The sequence below is a fragment of the Jatropha curcas genome, chromosome 5 (genome assembly GCF_041381405.1).
Source record: "Jatropha curcas cultivar XTBG-Jc1 chromosome 5, XTBG_Jcur_1.0, whole genome shotgun sequence".
Lineage (NCBI taxonomy): Eukaryota > Viridiplantae > Streptophyta > Magnoliopsida > Malpighiales > Euphorbiaceae > Jatropha > Jatropha curcas.
Window position 1 is genome coordinate 25,796,318 of NC_143155.1, and position 25,361 is coordinate 25,821,678.

General features: G+C 34.4%; 2 protein-coding genes across 6 annotated transcripts; one reads left to right on the forward strand and one right to left on the reverse strand.

Moving 5' to 3' along the window:
* Positions 1-197: 197 nt before the first annotated feature.
* LOC105650061 (retrovirus-related Pol polyprotein from transposon TNT 1-94) lies at positions 198-10,407 on the forward strand. Of its 5 annotated transcripts, XM_089722017.1 has the most exons (4): positions 200-815; positions 1,344-2,584; positions 9,133-9,304; positions 9,975-10,407. In XM_089722017.1, exons 1-2 carry the CDS (start codon positions 405-407, stop codon positions 2,466-2,468), a joined length of 1,536 nt encoding a protein of 511 aa, XP_089578143.1. In that variant the 5' UTR covers positions 200-404; the 3' UTR covers positions 2,469-2,584; positions 9,133-9,304; positions 9,975-10,407. The 5 variants fall into 5 exon arrangements, with proteins under 5 accessions (XP_089578144.1, XP_089578143.1, XP_012092332.1 ...); XM_089722018.1 differs by lacking the exon at positions 9,133-9,304 and having other exon boundaries at positions 198-809; XM_089722019.1 differs by lacking the exon at positions 9,133-9,304 and having other exon boundaries at positions 203-815.
* Positions 10,408-14,413: 4,006 nt separating this feature from the next.
* Positions 14,414-17,525, reverse strand: LOC105650062 (gibberellin receptor GID1B). The gene is made up of 2 exons (XM_012236943.4): positions 16,648-17,525; positions 14,414-15,964 (listed from the first exon to the last, which is right to left on the reverse strand). Exons 1-2 carry the CDS (start codon positions 16,684-16,686, stop codon positions 14,969-14,971), a joined length of 1,035 nt encoding a protein of 344 aa, XP_012092333.1. The 5' UTR covers positions 16,687-17,525; the 3' UTR covers positions 14,414-14,968.
* Between the last annotated feature and the right edge of the window lie 7,836 nt (positions 17,526-25,361).

Below are 25,361 nucleotides of genomic sequence, written 5' to 3' on the forward strand. Positions count from 1 at the left end.
AACAAAATTGTAAGGGGTAATTTTGATATTTCAAAAACAAAAAAAAAAAAAAAAAAAAAAAGAAGAAAAGAAGAAAAGAAGAAAAGAAAGCAATGTTGTGGCTGGACATAATCCAACGACCGAAAAGCCTGCAGTTGAAGCCCAAGTAAAGCCCAGAGTCGCTTGTTGAATTGTCGCCTGCACACTGGACCGGTTCTCTAACACTAATTCCGGCTTTGATCACATTCAGATTCTCAGTCAACAAACACCTCACAATCTCCGCTACTGGCCAATGGCGACTATCTATCAATAGCATAGCGCGGCAGTCGCTGTCGCTTCTCTTCCTAATCTCATTGACTCTTTGGATAAACCCTCCTAAAACCCTCGAATATGAACACGTTTATTGTTGTGCTAATTACCAGAACATGAAGCGAGTACTCAAAATCTCAGACGCAGCCCAGGCGGAGCTGCTCTGCTTCCATAGATCCTCTGTAAAACCCCAAACCCTAACCCCTTCTATTTTCAATTCCACCAAGTCCCCAATTTACAGACTTTCCCGCGCGCAAACTCACACTTCACAGCCTACCAACTCTTTCGGTAACATCATCGAGCTTTTCTCTAACAAATTCGTCCATGCTGAACCTGAAGAATGGGAGGGTTTGAAAGAAACGATCTCGAATTTACGGGACGAATTGGTTCAACATGTTGGGGATTTTGATAAGGTTGTTGAGGTTTTGGAGGGGAATGTTAGTTCCTTGTTGAGGAGGTATCGCAATGGATCTGCTTTCGTTGAGCTCCTGCAGCAGTTGGTTTCGTGGCCTAACTTAGCCGTACAGGTTCTTGCTTTGCATTTATTTTGTTGTGTATACTGCTTGGCATCCATGGTTGATTTTCTTTTATGGAATTGGTCTGGATTGTTGTTTAGTTTGCTTCTTTGTCAGCCTATTGCTTGTGTGTTTGTGTTTTTTAAATTGATATGTTCCAGCCAGCATCCTTACTTGTTTAACCGTTGTTTCTTTCTGGACTTTTTTTTTTTTTTTCCTTTTTGTTACTACTTTACTGTGTTCGGGTCATAAGAAGCAAACAATTTAGTATGAAATTTGTTTATGTTAGATCATTTTTAGCTATTTATGCTTGTACTACATAATTAACTTGTTCTGATGCTTTTATCTAAAGAAATTTTGTTATTTTGTGGAAACATTTTTGCACTCTAGTGGTATATTGAAACTATGGAAGCTGTTGGGGTACAAATGAAATATAATAATTATTTGGTCTATCTATTTTTTGAGTAGAACATTTTATTGCCATGGGATTTTTTTTTTAAAAAAAAAGACATGGATATATAATTAAAGTTTTGTGTTCAGGTTTTTAATTGGAGAAGAACACAATTACCGTGGATCACTCTTATGACATCAGAGGAGTATGTCAAGGGTATAACAATTGCTGGCAGAGCTAAGAATGTCGATCTTGCAGTAGAGCTCTTTGCTGAGGCTAGTGGCAAGAATCTTAAGACAACAAGTATGTATAATGCATTGATGAGTGCTTACATGTACAATGGTCAAGGTGATAAATGTCGATCAGTGTTTCTGAAGTGGAAAAAGGAGCCAAATTTTGATCCTTCAGTTGCAACATATAACATTCTTATATCAGTCTTTGGTCGCTCACTGCTAGTTGATCACATGGAGGCTACATTTGAGGAGCTAAAGTATTTAAATATCTCGCCAAATGTATGCACATACAATAATTTAATTGCTGGCTATCTCACTGGTTGGAAGTGGGACAGCATGGAAAAAATTTTTAAAATGATGAAGGAAAGTCCAGTTAAGCCTGATCGTAACACCTACTTGTTAATGCTTCGAGGCTATGCACACTCTGGGAATGTAGAGAAAATGGAAGAGATATATGGATTGGTAAAAGACGATGTAAATGTTAAAGAATTGCCATTAATTAGGACAATGATATGTGCATATTGTAAGAGTTCAATTACTAATAGAGTTGAAAAGATTGAGTCTCTATTGAGGATTATTCCGGAGCAGCAATATAGGCCTTGGTTGAATGTCTTGTTGATTAGAGTTTATGCACAAGAAGACATGTTAGAGGGAATGGAGGAATGTATAAACAACGCATTTAAGCACAGCACTGCAGTAAAAACAGTCAGGGTGATGCGGGCCGTTATTTCTACCTATTTCAGATACAATGCAGTTGACAAGCTTGCAGACTTTGTGAGACGTGCTGAATATGCAGGATGGAGAATTTGCCGCTCACTATACCATTGTGAAATGGTCATGTATGGATCACAGAAGCGCTTGCATGAAATGGAGAGCGTCCTTTATGAAATGGAGAATTTCAAGTTGGAACCCACAAGAAGGACATTTGTGATATTATATAAAGCCTATTTAATGTGCGGTCAAAAGTACAAGGCTGAACAAGTAACAGGATTGATGTATAAGCATGGATATGGGATTCCTTTGGGTGCATCTCCATCATGACATGCCTACTAACACAGTTGCATTCCATGCATCACAAATTACAGAAGGCATTCAGTTGATTATGTGAATGGTTCATCAAAATTTTCTATGGAATTGAGATTTCCAATAATCCATAGGTACACATTGAGTTTCATACTATGCCTTATCTATTTACTTATTCTTTTATCCTGTTATGTTTTATTTGTCAAAGTATGTCGGCAAAGGTTGAAAATAAAACAAACATGTGGCAAATTTGCATTTGTATTCTACTAATCAACAAAGGCAGGAAGAAAATAATGAAGGTCGGTGGCACATGTTAAATTTGTGCAAATTGGAATTGGTGGCCAATTTGCATTTGAATTGCATAGCTCTTTCACTCATTCACGCATTTTTTCTCTCCTATAAATAGAGGATAGAATTTCCATTTACTCACACCAGATAGATAGAGTGAGAGCAATTGTGAGAGAGCAATTGTGAGAGAGAAAAATAGTGAGATTTTTCAAGAAGAAAAATTAAGCTTAATTTTTCGGGTATTCTTGAAAGAGAGTTGTGAGTGTATGTAAACACTTTATTTATTTTTCTCCTATAAAAGATCTGTGGCAGTCCGGAGACGTAGGCGAGATTGGCCGAACTCCGTTATCAAATTGTGTGTTATTTTCTGACTTATTTGGGATTTTGCGTAATTTTTTCCCAACAACTGGTATCAGAGCCGAAGGTTTCGGCAGGTCCAGCCGGTTAGATAGCGGTATCGGATTCGTGGATATATTTCAAAAATAAATATACCACGACGACGAAAAAATTACGACGAGTCTATCGGTGTTGTCCGCTCGGAAAGTCGTTGCAGAATCGACTTAGTGGTGAATAGCAAAACAATATCTCAAAGTTGGTGGTGAACAGTACTGTTGGCTGTTGCTGAACCCGTGACTATTCAGCCCAGCACTATTTACGTATAGTACTATTTACGTGTACTATTACTATTGTATAGTACTATTCACGTATACGGTTACTATTCACGTATACTAACAATCAAGGCGGAGTTAGACTCGAGTGGGAGCAATGGCTGCAGATGAAGGAAAGTGGAAAATTGAAAAATTCGATGGTGCAGATTTTGGCTTTTGGAAAATGCAGATAGAGGATTATCTGTATCAGAAAGGTCTTTTCCAACCTCTCTCCGGAATAAAGCCAGAGGCTATGAAGGAAGAAGATTGGAATCTTCTAGACAGACAAGCACTCGGGGTTATTCGTTTAACCCTCTCCCGCAATGTTGCCTTCTACATAGCAAAAGAAAAGACCACGGCAGGTCTTATGGCGGCTCTTTCCAATATGTACGAAAAGCCATCGGCCGCAAATAAAGTTCACTTGATGAGGCGGTTATTCAATCTACGAATGACGGAAAACGCATCGGTGGCCCAACATCTCAATGAACTCAATACAGTGACAACCCAATTGAGTTCAGTTGAAATTGAATTTGATGAAGAGGTACGAGCATTGATACTTTTGTCTTCCCTACCAGAAAGTTGGAATGCTACTGTCACAGCTGTGAGTAGCTCGTCCGGAAGCAAGAAGTTAAAATTTGATGATGTTCGTGACCTAGTTCTCAGTGAAGAGATCCGACGGAGAGAGTCAAGTGAACCTTCAACTTCTTCAGTCTTGCATATAGAATCAAGAGGAAGAAATTCAACCAGAGGAAATGGACGCGGTAGATCAAACTACTGAGGCAAATCAAAGGACAGGAGGTCCAAATCCAGGAATCCCAGCAATTTCAATAACACGAAGTCCATCGAATGTTGGAATTGTGGAAAAACTGGGCACTATAAAAATCAGTGCAAGAATGCATCTAAGAACTAGGAGGGGAAGTTAGAAGCAAATGTTGCCTCCACCTCAGGAGAAGATGATGCACTTATATGCTCTTTGGAGAGCAAGCAGGAGTCTTGGGTTTTAGACTCCGGAGCGTCATTCCATGCAACTTCACAAAAAGAACTCCTTGAAAGGTATACCCCCGGAAACTTTGGAAAAGTATACCTTGGTAATGACCAACCATGTAATATTGTTGGTAAAGGAGTTGTGAAGATTAGGTTGAACGGGTCTACATGGGAATTGAAGGATGTCAGACATATTCCTGACTTGAGAAAGAACTTAATCTCAGTAGGCCAGTTGGCCAGCGAAGGCTACACAACAACCTTCCACGGTGATAAGTGGAAGATTACAAAGGGTGCAATGATGGTTGCTCGTGGAAGTAAGAGTGGTACTCTTTACAGCACAGGAGGAGCAAGCTATTCCATTGCTGTTGCAGCAAACAGTGAAACTCCCAATTTATGGCATCAGAGGCTTGGCCATATGAGTATGAAAGGAATGAAGATTCTACACTCACAGGGAAAACTACCAGGTCTTCAGTCAATTGAAATTGACATGTGTGAAGACTGCATATTTGGAAAGCAGAAAAGAGTCGGCTTTCAGACAAATAGAAGAACCCCAAAGAAGGAGAAACTTGAGCTTGTACACTCTGATGTGTGGGGACCAACTACTGTCTCATCCATTGGTGGGAAACACTACTTTGTGACTTTTATTGATGATCACTCTCGGAAAGTTTGGGTTTACTTTCTAAAATATAAGTCAGAAGTATTTGATGCTTTCAAAATTTGGAAAGCTATGGTTGAAAATGAGACAGGACTGAAAATAAAAAAGCTTAGAACCGACAATGGTGGTGAATATGAAGACACCAGATTCAAGAAGTTCTGCTATGAGCATGGAATCAAGATGGAGAGAACCGTGCCAGGAACGCCTCAACACAATGGTGTAGCTGAGCGCATGAATCGAACGTTGACAGAAAGAGCCAGAAGCTTACGTGTACAATCAGGCTTACCAAAGCAGTTCTGGGCAGAAGCATTCAACACAGCAGCTTACTTGATCAACCGAGGTCCATCGGTACCATTGGAGTACAAAATACCAGAAGAGGTATGGAGTGGAAAAGAAGTAAAACTCTCAAACTTAAGAGTTTTCGGTTGTGTAGCATATGTGCATATAAGTGATCATGGCAGGAATAAGCTTGATCCCAAATCTAAGAAATGCATTTTCATTGGCTATGGCGGTGATGAGTTTGGATACCGCCTCTGGGATGAAGAAAACAAGAAAGTGATCCGCAGCAGAGATGTAGTCTTTAATGAAAGAATGATGTACAAGAACAAACATGACACAATTGCCAGCGACTCAGAGCAGAGTGGGCCAGTGTTTGTAGAGGTCGACGACATCTCAGAAAGTCTGCCGAATGAGTTAGTTAAAGATCCTCAATCAGAGGAATCGATTGACACACTACAAACTTCTCCTCCACAAGCGTTAAGAAGGTCTGAACGTCCTCCAAAGCCTAACAGAAAATATATGAATTATTTGTTATTAACAGATGGAGGAGAACCTGAATGCTTTGAGGAAGCATGTCAAACAGCAGATGCCAGCAAGTGGGAGCTTGCCATGAAAGACGAAATGAAGTCTTTAATCTCCAATCAAACATGGGAACTAGCTGAGTTACCCGTAGGAAAGAAGGCACTTCACAATAAATGGGTGTATCGAGTGAAAGAGGAACATGATGGTTCTAAGAGATACAAAGCTCGACTGGTAGTCAAAGGGTTCCAGCAGAAGGAAGGAGTTGACTACACCGACATATTTGCACCAGTTGTAAAACTCAATACTATCAGGTCTGTGTTGAGTATTGTTGCTAGTGAAGGGCTCTACCTTGAGCAGTTGGACGTAAAGACGGCGTTTCTTCACGGAGACTTGGATAAGGAGATATACATGTACCAGCCAGAAGGATTCTCAGAAAAAGGAAAAGAGAATATGGTGTGCAAACTCAAGAAGAGCTTGTATGGACTGAAACAAGCTCCAAGACAGTGGTATAAAAAGTTCGACAGTTTCATGCACAATGAAGGCTTCCAGAAGTGCAACGCCGACCACTATTGCTTCTTCAAAAGATACAGGTCCAGTTATATCATTTTACTGCTTTATGTTGATGATATGTTAGTAGCAGGTTCAAATATGGATGATATCAGAAACTTGAAGAAGCAATTGTCAAAAGAATTTGACATGAAGGACTTGGGTATAGCGAAAAAGATTCTTGGAATGCAAATCACGAGAGATAAGCAAAAACAGGTGTTGCAGTTATCTCAGGCGGATTACATCAATCGTGTATTGCAAAGATTCAATATGAACGAAGCTAAGCCGGTCAGCACACCCTTGGCTAGCCATTTTTGCCTATCCAAGGACCAGTCCCCTCAGACGGAAGAAGAGAGAAAAGACATGGCCAAAATTCCTTATGCTTCAGCCATAGGAAGTTTGATGTATGCGATGGTCTGTACGAGACCAGATATTGGCCATGCAGTGGGAGTTGTTAGCAGGTATATGTCAAATCCAGGGAAAGCTCATTGGGAAGCGGTGAAGTGGATTTTGAGGTATCTACGAGGCACTACTGAGAAGTGTTTGTACTTTGGTAAAGGAGAACTAAAAGTACAAGGTTATGTAGATGCAGACTATGGAGGCGACATTGATCACTGAAGAAGCACCACAGGTTATATTTTCACTGTTGGTACTACAGCTGTTTGTTGGATGTCACAAGTACAGAAGATTGTAGCTCTATCCACCACAGAAGCTGAATATGTCGCAGTGACAGAAGCCAGCAAAGAGATGATATGGCTTCAAGGTTTGTTAACAGAGTTGGGATTCAAGCAGGAAAAGAATGTTTTGTACAGTGATAGTCAGAGTGCGATACATTTGGCAAAGAATTCAGCATTCCATTCTAGAACAAAACACATTGGTCTTCGATATCATTTCATCAGGTCTCTGCTTGAGAATGATGTGCTAAAATTAGAGAAGATTCAAGGAAACAAGAATCCAGCTGATATGTTAACAAAAGTGGTGACCATTGACAAACTGAAGTTGTGCTCAACTTCAGTTGGCCTGCTAGAATAATAGACCAGAGAAGACTGCCACGTGATCGATGTGTGAAGACAGATTAAAATCAATCTTCAAGTGGGAGATTGTCAAAGTATGTCGGCAAAGGTTGAAAATAAAACAAACATGTGGCAAATTTGCATTTGTATTCTACTAATCAACAAAGGCAGGAAGAAAATAATGAAGGTCGGTGGCACATGTTAAATTTGTGTAAATTGGAATTGGTGGCCAATTTGCATTTGAATTGCATAGCTCTTTCACTCATTCACGCATTTTTTCTCTCCTATAAATAGAGGATAGAATTTCCATTTAATCACACCAGATAGAGAGAGTGAGAGCAATTGTGAGAGAGAAAAATAGTGGGATTTTTCAAGAAGAAAAATTAAGCTTAATTTTTCGGGTATTCTTGAAAGAGAGTTGTGAGTGTATGTAAACACTTTATTTATTTTTCTCCTATAAAAGATCTGTGGCAGTCCGGAGACGTAGGCGAGATTGGCCGAACTCCGTTATCAAATTGTGTGTTATTTTCTGACTTATTTGGGATTTTGCGTAATTTTTTCCCAACATTATTTACTTATGCTCTTAGCAGTTTGTAAGCATCTGCTGGTAGCCAATATTCTTGTTCATTGTGTTACGAGCCATAGTGGTGTAGGACAAGAAAGAACAAAGGCAAACAAGGAAAAAATCCTTAATAAGAGAAAACTAATTCTCCATTGTTTTATTCTCAGATAATTATCATAGCCATAACAAAGTCTGATTATAATGTAAATAATTTGGCCCATTTATAGTCTTTGGATAACCCTAGGAATGGATTAGGAATCCAGCTTAATCTAATTGGAATACTCAGTCACAAATTCCTGCAATTTCTACTTTTTATATTTATATATTTTTTTTTTTCCCTAAATAAATACTCTTAAAATCTCTAGGAATAGGATTTGCATTACAAAGATAAGAACAGCTGTAGGCAAGGGTTCCTGTTTTCATGATTCAAATTCAAGCTATTAATGCTGAGATTGCTTAGTAAGGAAATCTTTTATCTGCCTGGCTATTATATTGATCTACACTCTTTTTTATTTAATATCCAAATAAATATCTTTCACGGAGCTTTGTAACCTTGGAACCACTTTGGTTTCCTTTCACCTCCAAGTCAGTTTTCAAATTTGGTGATATGCATTCCATTTATTTAACATCAACTTTCTTCAGAACTGGTTAACTCTATATGTTAGTAAAAATTTCTCTGTCTTCATGCTTCTACCAAATTTTGGATGGTGATATTGCATAAATAAATTTAAGTATGAACTTCAGCAACTATTGACATCTCTTCCCTGAATTTCCATGTCATTGTCATATGGTCAACTGACTTTGCATATTACGGCAGTGAGTTTGCATTCATCTAAATTATATTTCCTTCCATGATTTCTGTCATGTTTCAGTATGATATGATATTATATATTCTTTTTCACTTTCTAATCAATGGAACATTGCAATGCAATGGAATTCTGTTGTCTTTATTGCTGTATATAACAATTATAGTGCCCAGAATTCTTCTTGATTGAAGGACTTGCGCTCAGGCATGTAGGAGGTTGTTTCCCATTTGTTGGGAAGAAAATCACAGGAGCCAGTGAATATGGATATTGTAATTCTAGTTGATGGAAAATAATGCTTTTCCCTCTTAAGATGTTTCTTACTTTCGTTCCCTCCAGGATCTAACCTTTTATCCCTTTCTGTTTTTTTCCTATTAATAAAGTTTAAGCTCTCAAACTAGCTTGATGCCCTTAGTATAAGCACCGGTTGCTGGTGTAGAAATTTTGTTGTTCCTAGAAGTGATTCACTCAATAACGTGATTCATAAGCAACAGAAGAGAAGGAAAGGAAGAAAAGGAAGGTGGTAGGGGGATTGGAGGGAGTAGTGTTTACAAGGTAATGTGGAAAACTTTTGCATGGTCATTTTAAAGTTAATTTGTGCCATTTCACTGTCGTAATGCATTAGAAGCATAAATGGTGACGGACTGGTGTGTTTGATATTGAATGTGAATATCGTTTACATATAGTAATGAATAACTTCTACTGCAAACCAGATGTAGTGTAGTTGGTCTTCTCACGTTCTATAATGGATATAGGGAGTGAGAGGTCTCATTTTGACGCCTTTACACCACAAAAGTTATCTCTAATTTGGCGAATGTTATTGAAAAGAGAGGGCTACTGCCTGACCCATTTAATTGCCTCCTATGAATCATAAAAAAAGAGTAACTTCTACCACTTAAATCTCAATGATTTTGTTTGTAAACTGTTATGAGCTTGATCTGGTTCTGTCTAATTTTTAACTATCCACTATTGCAAATAAGGTTCACTTTTTCCTCTTAAAGCTGGTGAAGGGAAAACATCCCGAGCATCCTAATTCTTTCACACAGAAACCTCTAGAATATATATTTATTTGTGAATAGGAGATTCAATTCAATTTTTTCCCTTGGAGTATATAAGTAATTTTGCTCAAAACTATGAGGCAAAAATATCAACTGTTTCTTTTTTTTCTCTACTTTTTTTTGGGCTGGCTTGATATTTAGTTGATTTGCTTTCTATGGCAATGCAGAAACATTGAACACTGTATGATGGACTGCGACAAAGCTGAATGCCAACAGAAATTGAATTAAAGATTGAACAAGGCATGCAGGATGGTGTGTTTTTTGGGCGTAAATTCCAGTTGGCCACCTGTGTTCTAATTAATTTGACCTACTTATGTTGAATGTTACAACAGCTGAGAATAGGGTAAACTTTTGCCTTCAGTTCTGGGAGATATAAATATGGGTTAACTTGCAAGAGTGTTGTTAGTGTTTGCTTACCATCTCATGAAAATTTTAGCTGTGGGTTAAAAGTGATTCCTTGGGTTACATATGGAGGTCACGGAATCGTATTCAACAACTTAGTTTTTTCAATTGCTGAAGTTATTATGTTCTAGGATAGCATCTGATAACACTGGAACTGATTCTTCTGGTACCAATCTAGATTCAACAAGTTTTATTCAACATATGCCCACCAAATTTTCAGTGATGCTTGAGGGTTTTGTGAAGTGATTTTGGTCTGGAGAGGGAGGTTAAGTTTGCAGAGGTGGACCATAAAGAACTCTATTTGTGTAATATTCTTGAGCTCAGAACCAATACAACAATTCCATTGAATGGACCACCTGAGGTGGTGGCCTGGTGGTAAAGGCCTTGTCATCCACCTGCTAGATCAGGATATGATCCTCCTTGAGCGCATCCTACATGGCCCACTTGACATGGGCTTCCTCAGACTGGGCTTTTGCTATCATGGATTGTAAACCACAATGTCATGATCGTGCGGGAAGGGGACATGGTCTCCCACCAGTGCTTGGGGTTTAGGTGCCTAACGGGTGGGTGTCTTAGACGTCAACATTTAACCGGTGGCTTGAGCCGGCGTAGACAATGACTAACACACTTAGTAGGCTCTTTTTCTGTTGTCAAAAAAAAAAAAAAAAAATTCCATTGAATGGCTTAAACTTGCACTTTAATCATTTTTTGGATGCACGGTTTTCTACTCTTCACGGGAACAACCTCTACAGAAAAGTAGGGAGAAAGCTAAATACATCAACTCCACACAATGTAGCATCTCACACACATGTAGGATGCTTCGTGTACCGGGTCACTCTTCTTTATGTTTTTCTACTCTTATATTGGATCGTGGAACGTTGTAGTTGGCATTGTAAAATACTAGTTAATGGGGAAAAAATGAATAAATTGCGAATGAGACTCTGGATTCCAGAGTTAAAAATGGTGTTGAAGTCTCTTCCAAGCTGGTTGTTTTCATGACATTTATGTGCACTCTTATTGGGGCTGCTTTTTCATGGTATGGTAACACTCTGAATGAGATTGTGGTTTCGTTAATGAATTGATCATACGGTGATGGCATTTTTTTTTCTTCTTTTAAAGCAAAAACTAATGGATTTTATGTTCTGTCAGAAATTGATATCAGCCTAGGAATTTTGATTTGTTTAATTCCCCAATTTTTGTGGTATATATTGGAAATTCTTGAAACAGAGATGTTGGTTCTGCTTCTACTGTCGTCTCCAACTCTGTATATTCTAAACTGTGGTGGATGATAAGAGTCAGTAGTTTTATGATAGGGAACGTGGTTGGCTGAGCCAAAGACCTGCAGAGAGCAGAGCAGACACCTCACACTGCTTGACTGAACCAGAAAAAAACAAAGTTTTCCGTTTAGTGAATTTGTCTTTTTATGGCCAGTTGGGTTTTTACTTCATATGTTTTTTTTTTTTTTTTCTTTTTTTCTGCATGCTTCTTTTTTTCTAACGAATTACACGTGTCTCGATCTTAATAATTATTTTTCATTTAAATTTATTATTTAAATTTATTATATAATGAAGGTAATTTCTTGTGCTATTTCTTCTGGTCTTGGACTAAAGCTAAAATGAAATTGTTAAAAGCAAAGACGGGGGGGAACGTATCTGGCCCAAAACGACAAAATTAAACAAGGCATGAAAGTGATGACATTTTTTGGCTAATCAATACAGAATTCATGCACCCAAAAGTGCTAATCTTCTTACTCTTCCAATTTTAGTAAATAAATTCATCTCCATCCCAATCTTGTATGCTAGTGCCATGTGACTCTAGACAATCTCATAAACCAATCACAATTTACCACTGGCTGCTCCGAATTAGGTTGTTATTTTTAGTTTTATCCATAACTTATTTCTTTGATGTAACAAGCTAATGTTCAAAAAAAGAGTTAGTGCACTCAGCTTAAAAAAAATGTTCTTCCAGTCTAAAAACTCCAACAATATATCTCTCTGAAAAATTCAAATCCCGACAATGTTTTTAAGAACTTGTCAATATTACCAAAAACAAACTTTTGGATATATTTTTTTTTTAAAAAAAAATATGGTTTGTTTAAAATTGAATATCATCGTTTTCCACGTGCAACAAAGCAAAGGCATTAGCCTGTTCCTGTATGGTTATTTTCATGTTGTATTATTCAATTCAATCCTTTTTTGTGTTTTTTCAGTTGTAAATATGTGAATATTTTTTTATGCTCCATCAGAGTTGTGTCAGCTACTACTGTATTTTCTCTTGTTGTGTTGTTGTCTAGATGTTAATGGATGCACATGAAGCTGTCCCTTTTGTATTATTAACACGACATTTTATTTTTCTTGTGGAATAAATCCAACAATCCCTATCACTGATGCCCCAGTTTGGGCCAGGAATTTTCTTGCAATCTTCTCATTTTCAAGGATTTGAAACACTAGGAATGGTTTGGTTTTACTGTTCTGAAGGGAAAAACAAAACCAAAAATGGCATTTTTTCAAAGGTAAAAATAAAAAATAATAATAATAAGTAAATTAAGATAATGGTGATGAAATGTAATTCTTGCTGTCAGATTTTTATTTAATTTAATTTCTTTTAAAACAAATAAATGTTTAATAAATAATATTCTTAATTCAATTCTAATTTATATCATCAATTGAGTCAAGTCAAATTTGTTACATGTGAAAGCTAAATCCAAATAAATTGCTTAAAAAAAAAAAAGAAGAGCTAAATATGCATGACCCACCAAATATCTAATGGGAGCATTTGAAACTGAAGCACTTCCAATCCTAATAATTATTAAAATTGATTTTATGTATAGAATTATTATATTTTAATATAAATATATTGGTGGGTCGATCTTGTAATAAATAAATCTTAAAAAATATATAATAAAAATTTCAAAAGGAGGAGGCAAATGGTATGAACGCGGAAACTGTAAGTGATGAGGCATTAAGATAAATTATATATAGTTTTAATAAAGGGAAAATTAATTATCTATTTTTATTTTAATATTGACGACAATGACTTTGCCGTGTCGTGTTAGTGAATATTTCAAAAACATAAACACCTAATTACATACGACAAATCATAATAAGACATAGCAAAACCATGCTAATCCGAACGAGAATTTCATTATTTTTTTTTTTTATTTTTAAAATTGAATATTGATGATAGATGCAAAACCGAAGCATATATTCTAAGCAAAAGCTCAGAAAGTCAATTAAGGACAGGGTTCCATGTCCTTGTCCAACCTTTAGCTGTTTGTACAACAGAGTAGCCATTAATAAGCCTCTTTTAAAAGCAATCCCAACAGCTTATTTAAAATAATAATAATAATAATAATAATAATAATAATAAGGTTTTGGGTTTTGTTTTGTGGTGTGTTTTTTCAAAGTGGTCCCTCATAGTACTTCCAAAAATCCCAACCACTAGAGGATGAGTTTCCTCTCATCAAAACAAAGCCAATTCCTGTATTTGCCTATTTTCCCTAACTCCAAACAAACCCAATTACAATGGGTAATCAGGAGCTGACAACATTTAATCAATTTGATGTTGAAAGATGGTGATCTCCACGATTTCGACTCTTTGTCCAATCATTCATTTCTTTTCTTTTTTCTTTTCCTGATGCTCTGCTTTTCTTTTCCTTTCTTTCTTCCTTCCTTTCTTTCTTTTTTGGCTTTTCTGTGTACATCTTAATGGTCCGCACCACCATCCCCACACGAGTCCTTTTTCTGCTTTTCGTTTCTTTTCTTTTCTTTTACCCATTTTCAAGTTGATAGCCATATATATACCAAGCCACAAATTTTCCTTTCCTCTTTGTCATCTGGTTCAGGCTTTTTCGATCCATTTTGAGGCCATTGTCCTTAATGGGATGCAACAGTGTGAATATGATGTTTAGATCATTCAATTCAACCACCATTTTTTCCCAACCACCGGACTATTATAGTCCAAAGATTGGAATAACAATCCTTATTTTTTATAATGTACAATTTGAAACCTTGCTCAATGGAACTCTGTTTTGGGTTAGTCTTTTTATACGAACAAAGGACATAAAAGAAACAAAATTTAACAACAATGCTAAGTTCCTCTGTTTTCCCATGTTACAACATGATCAGTCTAGAAATCTAAGCACCAAACCTGATGTAAAAACAATTAGCTCGGCTATAGAACAGAATTGAGCAAAGAAATAAGATTCAAGCAAAATCTTTATAGTATATTTATATACTCATATGTATATATATATATATATATTCTAGGACACAAGTATGACATACATTTTCATGACAACATGGATATATATTCCAGTTCATTCGCTGAAATTATGATTGTAAATTACCAACTTACTAAAACAAACTGATTAACCACCAAACACTACCCTCAGGCTTCTCCTACCCCATTATTTATGGGCACAAGTGAAGCAGGTGATTGTCTTTTTTTTTTTTTTAATAATTTGGTGGCCCAGCAGAATGCCATTAACAAGTTCTGAATCCTTGGTAGCAGCTGAAACTGGTTATCTCGGATAGAAAGAACACTCTCCGGACCAAGAACAAGTAGTTCCCAAAGAAACAGAACTGAACATATCACCACCCCAAGTGGTGACAATGGTAAGAAGTAATAGAATACTACAAATTCCTGTAAAACTACACACCATCACTGCAAAGTGGGAGGGGAAAAAAGAGAACCCAAGTGAAGTGTCAAAGCTTCTATTATGTATTTGGCTGCCTGTAGGTAAAGGTTAAGTTGTCTATTAACAGTTAGGATTAACAAAGGCTTTAATTTCCTCCATTAGGCAATAGAAGTGATCATTATTTGGTAAAAAGTAGAAACCTATTGTAGCTTGCCTTAGATAAAGAAGTTTCACTTCATGGCCAGCTTTCTGGAGCCCTTCAACATAAGCTAATTGCCAATCTTGAACAAGATCCAAACCAGCCACAACAACTAGACTTTTAGGAAAATTAATTCCTTCAAGGTTTTTCCCTCTTGGACCAAATATATTGCACGCTGGATGGTCTCTATCTTCCCCTTCGGGTAGATATGCTCTCCAATACCAATCGCGGTCTTGAGTTGTAACAAAATATTTTCCATCTAATCTTTGCTCCGATTCAGTTCTCATTTGCCCGCCAAACATTGGATGAAGAAGAATATTACCCAATACCTCAATTTCTGCTTCTGCTGCTCTAACTGCAACATGGTGAGCTATATTACCACCTGAACTATCCCCTGCCAAATATACATGAACTTTCGAATCCTTCCCACTTTGAAGCCAAGTTCTTGATTTAACCCACTTAAAAGCTGCCCAACCATCATCATATGCACATGGGTAGCGATATTCAGGTGACCGGCGATAATTAACAGATACTACAACAGCTTTGCAAACATTCACAAGGCGGCGACAAAAGGTGTCGTAGATAGCACTATTGGCAGAGGAGTGAGTGAAGCTTCCACCATGGAAGAAGATTATAACTGGGACAATCTCAGTTGTGCTCAAAGGCTTTTCAAGCTCTACAATGCCCCACTGAGCCTCATTTTCAGGGGCAGGTTGGTAAATCCGGTTAAGGAGGCCTGTGGCTCTGTCTACATGATCAAAGGAGAAAACTCCATCAACCGGAATGGTGTTGGCATTGACTTTCCGGTCAAGAAACTCTGCCAAATCACGATTAAAGCTCCCATCCGGGCGGCGAAGGAGATTATATGCTAGCTTGAAATTTGAAATGAGGACCCATGTGTTTAGTGGCACAACCCTCTACAAGAAGACAAGAGAAATTAGAGATTAGATGTTCTGTTCAATTAAAAGCTAAAAATTCACCAAAATCTTTGACTTCTGTGTTGAGAGCTAGATTGCTTGCATAAAATCTGTACGAGCAGAAAATATATGAAAAATTCTTATACACCCAAAACAGCAAAGAGAAAAAGGTTGAATAAACCCTTGAAACCCCACATACCCGCTAGAAATAGTTGAATGAGGAATGCCAAATCAAATCATACAAAGGAAAACAAATGGGTGGGCCTAAAATCCAATTCAAGTTTTCTTCAATTTGAAGTACAAGTTTGCAGACTCTCAAACTCCAAACCCCAACAAAGAAATAGTTGGAAAAATCAAACGAACATCCAACAAAGAACCCCATAAACCATAAGTTATAACGGCAAAAGAAAATGATAGCCATAGTAAAAGCAGCTTAAAAAATGTCAAATTTTCAAAACCAAATCCAAGGAGTTAACTCCATTCTTTTCGTCATAATCTAAGTAAAAATTCCCATACATCAATTTACAAGAACATAAACCCCAAACTGAGTGGTGAAGGAATGGCCAAAAGATTTAACAGAAAATCGTTCAACTCAGAAACCAAAAAAAAAATAGGCAAAAAAGACAATCGCTTTTAATCTCCAAAAACAAGGGAGAAACAGAGCAACAAAGAATTTTCAATACCTTGGATTCATTGAGGTTGACTTCATTACTACCAGCCATGACGGGATGGCCCTTTAAACCAAGAGACCAAAACCCAGGAGCCAAATAGGCCTAAAAACTAATATAAAGCGAGAACCCAGAAGCCAAAATAACCTTCAAATACAAAAGAACTTCATAGATAAAGCTTCTCATTCATTCTTCATTCATTTATTCCATTGAGTCAAGAACTATAATAAGAAGAAGAACCCCAGATAAAAAAGAACTCAGCTGCATCTATCTTATTTTCCTCTGAATATCTGATTTTGTACAGCTATTTATCTACGTACAAGTGTCTTTTTTGTACGCTCCTTTTATTTTCTTTTTTCTTTTTTCTTCTTTTTTCTTTTTTCTTTTTTTTTTTTTTTTCCCAATTGATTCCTCGTTTAGAGTTCTGAATAAAGAAGGAAGCGACAGTTATTTCTGAAATAAGGGAACAGCGAGTATTTGAGAGCGAGAGAGAGAGAGATCGAAGACAGATATAGTCTGGTGAGAAAACAGCAAGCAAGAAGAGAGAGAGAGAGATATTTAAGACCGCGATAAGAGAGGGAGAGGAGATGGGAAGAGAGTCAAAGGGAAAGGGTGAAACGGAGGCGGACGAGACGAGAGAGACGACAAAGCAGGCGGCCGAATTAAACTGTTTAAATGGGTCCCACCATCTCTACCCCTTCCTCCTCTCTATTTATGTATACTCGGCATTATCATGCTGCTAGCCTAAGTCTGCTACTAAGCTAAATTCTTCTTTTATTTATTTATTTTAATATTTTTTTGCAATATTGATTCATTTATTTTAATATTAATATTATTATAATTTCATATAATTATTTAATTTTTTGGCTTTAATCCGTTTTAACTTTTGCGACATGTGTGATGTGAATGGGAATGGCTATTGACAGAACTTTTGGCTGCTTCTGCTTGCTTTGACATCAACATAATAAGTTAGAGATTTTTTCTCATTTTACCTTCAAAAAAAAAAAAAAAAGTTAGAGATTTTCATTTTTATCTCTCTTTTTCCCTTTCATTGAGAACTTTTTGAAGGAAAAGAAAGTTTACATCTTATATATATATATATATATATATATTTTTTTTTATCTCTTCAATTATTGAACTCAGTGTCTTTGGGTTCAGTTTTTGAAATTGAAAATTTCTAATTTCTAACTTCTAATTTTTAATTAATATAAACTAATTTGCCCTAATAACTTTCTTTTTCAAATTTCAATCCTACCTTCGTTTATTGTTAATGAGATTAAATATAACATTATATGTCAAGCTAAATAATTAAAAATTAAAATTAAAATTAAAATTTTCATTAGAAATTCTATTAATATTCTTGATAGTTTATCGGTGAACACTAAAATAAAGAATGAATATTATTAAAATTAAAACTGTTATGCAGTTCATAAATGGCTACATGCATTAATATATGATTTTGAAACTATAATTTAAAATTAAATAATTTTTTTAATGGATTTTGAAATAATTTTTGATTAATTATAAAAAATAATGAAAAAAAAAAAGAGCAGTGCACCTTCTTGGACCGAAAAACCCTCAGGCCCAAACCGACCGCCTAAAATGGGTAAGTGTGAAAATAGCCAGATTGTTGGGTGTGGCAATAGCTGTAAAGTTTTTTTAAAATAAAGAAATAAGAAAATCGTTTTGGAATTTATTTCCGCTAAAAACAAATCGAAAAAGGGTGGCGGACGAAGACTTTCCTGCGTGCGGCCGACGCCAAGGCACGTGGCGACAAAGGGTTCCGTCTCGACTCTTTTGCCAAACCCCACCCTTTCTCCATGTCCTAAACTACCCCTTCATCTTTTCCAAATCAACGAACTAGCCCCTATTCGAGGAGGACACGTGTTTTGTCCTTTAGTGAAAAGCGCGTGACGGCATGTATTTTGTCAGGGCTTGAGCCTTGTGACAGAGCAGAGGAAGAAACTTTCCTTTTAAAATTTTTAATTAAAAATAGATTTTCCTGATAGAGTCATCCAATGTGGGCTTTGGATTTTGTCGTATTCAGTGGAGTCCTGTGTATCTTGTCACTCGCCGATTTAAGACACGTGTTCATCTCAGACGGCTCACATCGTCCGTTGGGTCCCACGTTTTAAGACGTTTCTCCTCAAAGACTTATTCTCAAAACATGTTGATACGATGATCTGATCAACAAACCAAAGCCTTTCTCTCCATCGGTGGGACCCAAATATGGGTGTTACAGACTCTGCGATGGCCACGTGTTTCATTGAGGCTTTTGCCTTTTTTTTTTTTAAGCGGAAGTGATTGATTGATTGATTTTTATTTTTTATTTTTCTTATTATTATCATAAATGTGGGTCCCGGAAGTGAATCTCTGCCGTTGGTTTTGGTTGATGAAAAAATCAAAGGCATGATGACGGTTCTGTTAAGAGCGGAAAGTTGGAAAGAAGAAACCAAGCAAGGAGAGAAGAAAAGTGCTAAGGTACTTTTATTGGAGACATGTTCATTTGTACATAAAGTTAATAGGGACCATTGGATTTTGCTTGTATGATGGGAAAAGTCATTCTGATCACTGATGGGGTAATCCTAAGATTCTTATAGATTTTATGAATTTCTTTGTCAAAATGGTGACCTCACTATATCACTGCTCCCTCATATGGAAGTTTTATCTTTATTTTATTATCTTACTATTTAGTTCTGTCTTTTTTAAATTTTTATAGACATAATGTATGTAATGTAGGTGCATAGGTATAGGTAGTATTGGTTGGGGCCTTGGACTTGGTCCATGTCCTTACAATTGAAGAAAAAATAAATATTTCAAATTTAATAAAAAACAATACACTTGTCACCCAGTCTTGCTTTTCTTTTCTTTTCTTTTTATGGGTTGAAGAATTATTGTTGGATTGTTGTAAATTGGAAATGTCTAGTAGAGATGGAGATTTTAAATTATTGGTGATGCTTCAAATTTGCAGCCCTTTGCTACTAACTTGCTTTCTTTATTATTATTTAAAATTCTATTTATTTAAAATTTTACTGTCTTTTTTTTTTTTGTTTAACGAGTAAAAATATATATTCAATTATTATCAATAAGGTATCTGTTAAAGGTAGTAACCCGTTTTATTTCTCGTAAAGATGAGAATAAAAATTTAATATTCATAAAATACACTTGTCGAAATAAAATATTTATGTTCTACAGTCTAAATGAAAAGTATACCTCCGGTTATAAAAAAAATTAATATAACAATATATTGTATTTGTAGTTAAAAAAATAATTTGTTAAAAAAGTTCTTTTTTTTTTTTTGAACATTTATCTAAATAAATAGGGTAAGAAAAAAAAAAAACAAAGGAAGAAATTGATTGATTTAGAAATTAATTTCCACATAAAAAGTCTATCTCTTCGTTCATACCCATCCTAAACCACATCACTCGTGACTCAACCCTAAAGAATATTTAAAAAAAATAAATAAATAAATAAAATAGCACGCTAGTGCTTTAGTGTGTTTGGAAGCATATGAGGATATGCATGTGCCACACACACACTCCTTATACCAAACATATTGCCGTGTTGCTTTACTCTTTCTTTCTCTTTCCCTTTCAATAGCTACCACTTTTGTATTTTTCTTATTTCTTTTCTTTTTTTATTTACATTTTTTTTTTCCCTCTTTTACGCTCAGTTTGTCTTCTTTCGCGTTAGGTCAACAACTAGAAAAATGCTTTTGGCTTCTTCTGCTGCCTGTTTGGGTCAATTCCACCAAGTCCTTACAGTTAAAATTTTTATTTCTCACACACTCCAAAAATAATATACCAGTATATATTATAATATTTCCAATAAATAAAAATAAAAAAGGGTATAAATACCATACTACTACTTGATGTTTTTTTTTTTTTTCCTACTGTATTTTTGGCTTTGATATATTGATAGACATCGTTTTTTGCTGTTTGTTCTTGTTATTTTATAATTATTTTATTTCATTGTTTAATCTCTACATTCATTTGTTTATTTGACAAAGACCTAGCGTAATATATTATTTCAATATTTTTTTCTCATGTCACAATTGTCTTTATTTAATTTAATTGTAGAATGAAAAATATATTACAAAATTTCCATATGCATTAAATATTTGGCTAAACATCCATTTGATTCAATCGTTCGGTTGCTAATTAAGTGGCGACCAATATAAAAAAAAAAAAAAAAAAATTTGAAAACCAACTACAACTAATTGAAATTTCTATCAGCTATCAATCGATGATTGAAATTTTTATTAAGTATTTACAATCTAATTGTTGAATATAAATAAATTACTAGTTGAAGAAGGAATCAATCAATTAAATCGAAAACTCTATTATAAGTATTTAAAAATCAATATTAAAACACATGTTAGAAGGAAGAGCTACAAATCTGAAAGTCAATTTCATATATATATGTATTGAGTAACCTAGGTATCAAAAAATTGAATTTATAATATTTTCCATTATGAATAAACATTAGTAAAGACTAAATTTAGATAGATGGAGAATGACATGATTAATGATGAAAATAGTTTTAAAAAAATGAAACGATTGCATTCGTTTTCAAATGTCTAATTACACGATGCACATATATATATATTTACATAGAAATGCGCCAATGATTGTAATAACATAGGACAAAGAATAGTAATTTGAGAGTATAGCTTTTCTATTGGCCAATGAAAGACAGAGGTATGTGCAATGAACATGGGAAGGTCTTTTGGATGGCTAAGTATTTTTCCCATAAGTTAAAAACAAATCATTACCTTTTTTTTTTTTTTTTTTTTTTTGGTCAGAATGTCACCATTCATTCACCAACCAGACTTAGTACACTGTATGTGTGTAATTTAATTTCCTTTTAGTTGATTAGGTTCTTCATTTTTGACCAATACCAAAACCCTCACATGCATGATTAATAGCACCTTAAAAAATTAAAAATAATAATAAAAAATAATAACTTCCTTCTTTGTCATTCATTTTATATATACATGTATGGTTTTTTTAATACTTCTTCGAATTCATAGTAAATCTGGTTAATTCTTGCTTGCTTTTTGAGACGAAAAAAAAAGCTAGACTAAGGAAATTAGTATTGCGGATAATCAAACCTATAACTTAAATCATAGTGATCAACCCTGTAAATAATTTTTACCACTAAGTTATCTCATTCGAATTATATATTTATTATTTTTTTTCTTTGATTAACATTTTTATGTTTTATATTATTAAATTTAAATGTATTTTATTATTTGAATTATCTTTTTGTAAATCACATTAAATTTTAAATTTTAAATTTAATTGTGATTAGTTGTTATTAATTTTAAAATCACGTAAGCTTTATTGAAAACCCTTTTTTAATGGTTGAACTTTACTTTTTTTTTTTTTTTTTTTGTCCTATTTATAAGGTGGGATTATGAAATTAAATGAATTTTGTTTTTGAAAAAAGAGGGTCTAAGTTTGATGCAAGTTATGATTAATCCAAATATGGAAATTGAAGTCAACTTGATGTAACTTTCAATCACGCCTCAAATTGCTTGACGATAAGAGGCATGTTTGGTTACATATCCCTTTATATCTTTCATCTCTTAGTTTGAATATATGCTCTTCTTTGTGCTTTGCCTTGCTCAAGAAAACTAAAGAAAGAAATTTTATTTTATATCTATTTTCTTAAAAATGCCCAACTTGATAAAAGATAGTTGCACTATGAGTTACATTAATAAATAAATAAGTTTAGACTATTTAACAAAAGATCGGACTTAGCTTAAAGATAAAATTGAGAATCTGAAAACCGAAAGATTTCAGGTTTTATTCGCCTTCCTCGTATTATGTTGCAATAGTTATATTCAATTAAATTAATGGACCACCGTTTAACTTATTTAATAAGTTCTTTAATGCTCAAAAAATAACATATGCTTGTCAATCATGTGTAGCTTAATTGGTCTTCTCATATCGTAGAAGACGTGAAAGGTGCGAAGTCTCAAATTCAAATAGCCAAATATGATTCGTTTTGAGCCTAGTCAGCACAAAATTATTCTTGGTGAGAACCTTACCTTTAAACCCAAAATATATAATGCCAGCATGAAGTTTGTTTATCTTTATGTACATACTTATACCTTGTTTATAGCCGATGTGAGATTCGCTTAAAGTGTCACATACACCCTTTTAGAGACTCAGCATCCTTGCTGAAGTTTACCCCACTACCAGCTATAGGGATAAAGCTTTGCTTTGATACTAAATCTGTAACATACAAAATTTAGTAAGATATTATTCACTTTGAATTCAGCTCCCGTGATCTGTTTGTGGGATTTTACATAAGAGATTCACATTGGAATCTTTTTCAACATAAAAGTTATATTAATTTAGTAAACATTATTGTTAATTGTATTTTGCAAAATAAGAAATTATAAATGCTTCCTGATATATAGAAATATCATTAAAAACACATTTGTTTTGCTTTACAAAATAATATTGTAATAATTGTGGTGTAGTGCAAGCCACATCCTAGTACTACCCATCTTGCAACTCAAATTTTAAAAATAGACGCAAGTTGATAGCAACTTGGTCTTCATGGTTGATTGCTCTTAATTAGTGGGACTCTGTCTATGATGGGTGTTGACAGCAAGTTTTTTCATAACATAATAACCTTAATTTACATTTTGATTTTAATAATTTAATTAATTAATTAATTAATCAATTCTCCTCAGTCAATAATTAAAAAAAAAAAATACAACTTTAATCTAATTATCCGAGTCAAATGCTATATGATATTTTTTTTTTTTTTTTGTCAGTTGGTAGTAATGACATATCATAAATTAATCACATACGAAAAATATTTAATTATTCCTTAAAAATATATATATTTAATTAATTGGAGCACGTTTTAGTTATAAGATAATTAAATTTGAAATCAGAACTGGTGAAGGGTGTAGAGAATTTATTATGGGTTTTGGATCCAAACCCAACGTTTCTAACTTTGTTTTCTTAGGTGATTGGCTATTTATTTATCCATTTTTCAATTCCGTTATCCATCACGGAGAGAGTGTCTATGTAATGTTTACATCACCACACCAACGTTACAGTTACTGTTAGGCTGCAAATTTAAATTTTATTTTTTTATAATCACGCAGTATTACTTTTATAAAACTATGAATATTGAAAAATTAATTAATCATAATATTCAATTAAATTGTGAATTTTAAATATTACTACTGAAGATAGTTTAAAAAATCATATCAAATAGGTAAAGAAAACTAAAAATAAAAAAGATAGATTAACAGATAATGGATGTTTGAGTCAGAAGCCATGTTATGTAGTAATATAGTAAGCAGTGTAGTAAGTGATTAATCAAGATTTAAGGATAAGTATAATTTTGATTTTTTTTTTTAATAATACGAATATTGAAGTGATGATTGACAGCGAGGATTTGTAATATCGGTATGATCGAAGAAACAAACCAACACCACCGGAACCATCATATGGTTCCCTTTCTTCATTACAATCCTTAGAACATGTCTTCAAACACCAGTTTTGTTGGATTTTTTTTTGTTTTTTTTTTTAAAATTATATGCAGGCATTTCAGTATACTTTTTTTCATGTGAGAATTTTCCATTACTGTAATATATATTCATTTGTAAATTATATTTTATGAAATATTATTAATTAAAGTCAAAGACACTATCGAGCAGAGCAGATTATGAACTGTTATTCTCTTTAATGTTTGATGAAACGTTGATAAAAATAAAATAGCTGATAGCTATAAAGATTGGCTAATGATTATTAAAATGATTAATTTTGCTGAATAGACTCGAAATATTATAAATTAAACATGAATAGGATTACTGTGGAACAATATGAATTGATTAAATCCATGGTGAGCCCAACTCTAATTCAGCCCAGACAGCTAATTCACATATTATTAGAATAGGCTGGTGGTGTGAGCTGTGAGGCCATGATAGAGCTGAAAACACACTAAAGGTCCAAATCCAAAACTAAGATTTATAACTAAGACCGACCCGAAAAGCAAGATCCAAGATATAGCCCAACCCCTTCTATCAAAGCCACAAGATTATAAGAACATTCTGGAATCCTAAAATTATAAAAATTTCGCAGAAGTTAAAAGAAAAAAGAGTTAGAATTTGGACAGCCACTGTCTTTTAAAGATTTCATATATACCAAAAGAAAAATACAAGACCATTCTTTGTTGAATTAAAACGTTAATTATTCAATGATTACATAAGATTTCACATGTGATTCATATATAAATGATTGTTATTGAACTAATTCCACAAATAATAAAGATGATAAGTATATATATGACCTGATAATATATCAGGTTCGAATCTCTCCTTTCCCTATACTAAAAAAAAAAAAAGAATTGTATTTCAGGATTTGCAATATGATTTAAAATTGGAAATAATCTAAATCGCAGAAAGCGAATAGTTTAACTTTTTTTTTTTTTTTTTTTCTGATTTCAAACTATTGACCATCATTGTATTTCATCTTCTCTTCAGCAACAGTTACCAGGAAAATCAAGACCTTGTTTCCTATAATACTGACACGGTTGACTTTGAATCAGGCAATATAAAAATACCGAGTCAATAACTCGAAGCTGGAAATAAAAGTTGAAACATCCATCCTAATATAACTATAATATCATTTCCGAAACCAGAACCTGTAAACAAGCCTAGAAATGACTAAATCTTTAATCCTTCATCTAACAACTCC

Bases quoted from the DNA above. Each gene is read 5' to 3' on its own strand.
- LOC105650062 (XM_012236943.4), bottom strand. From the start codon at position 16,686: ATGGCTGGTAGTAATGAAGTCAACCTCAATGAATCCAAG. The intron at 15,965-16,647 runs GTATTGAAAATT...GTCTTCTTGTAG, and splicing joins TCAACCTCAATGAATCCAAG to AGGGTTGTGCCACTAAACAC.
- LOC105650061 (XM_089722016.1), top strand. From the start codon at position 4,665: ATGATGGTTGCTCGTGGAAGTAAGAGTGGTACTCTTTACAGCACAGGA.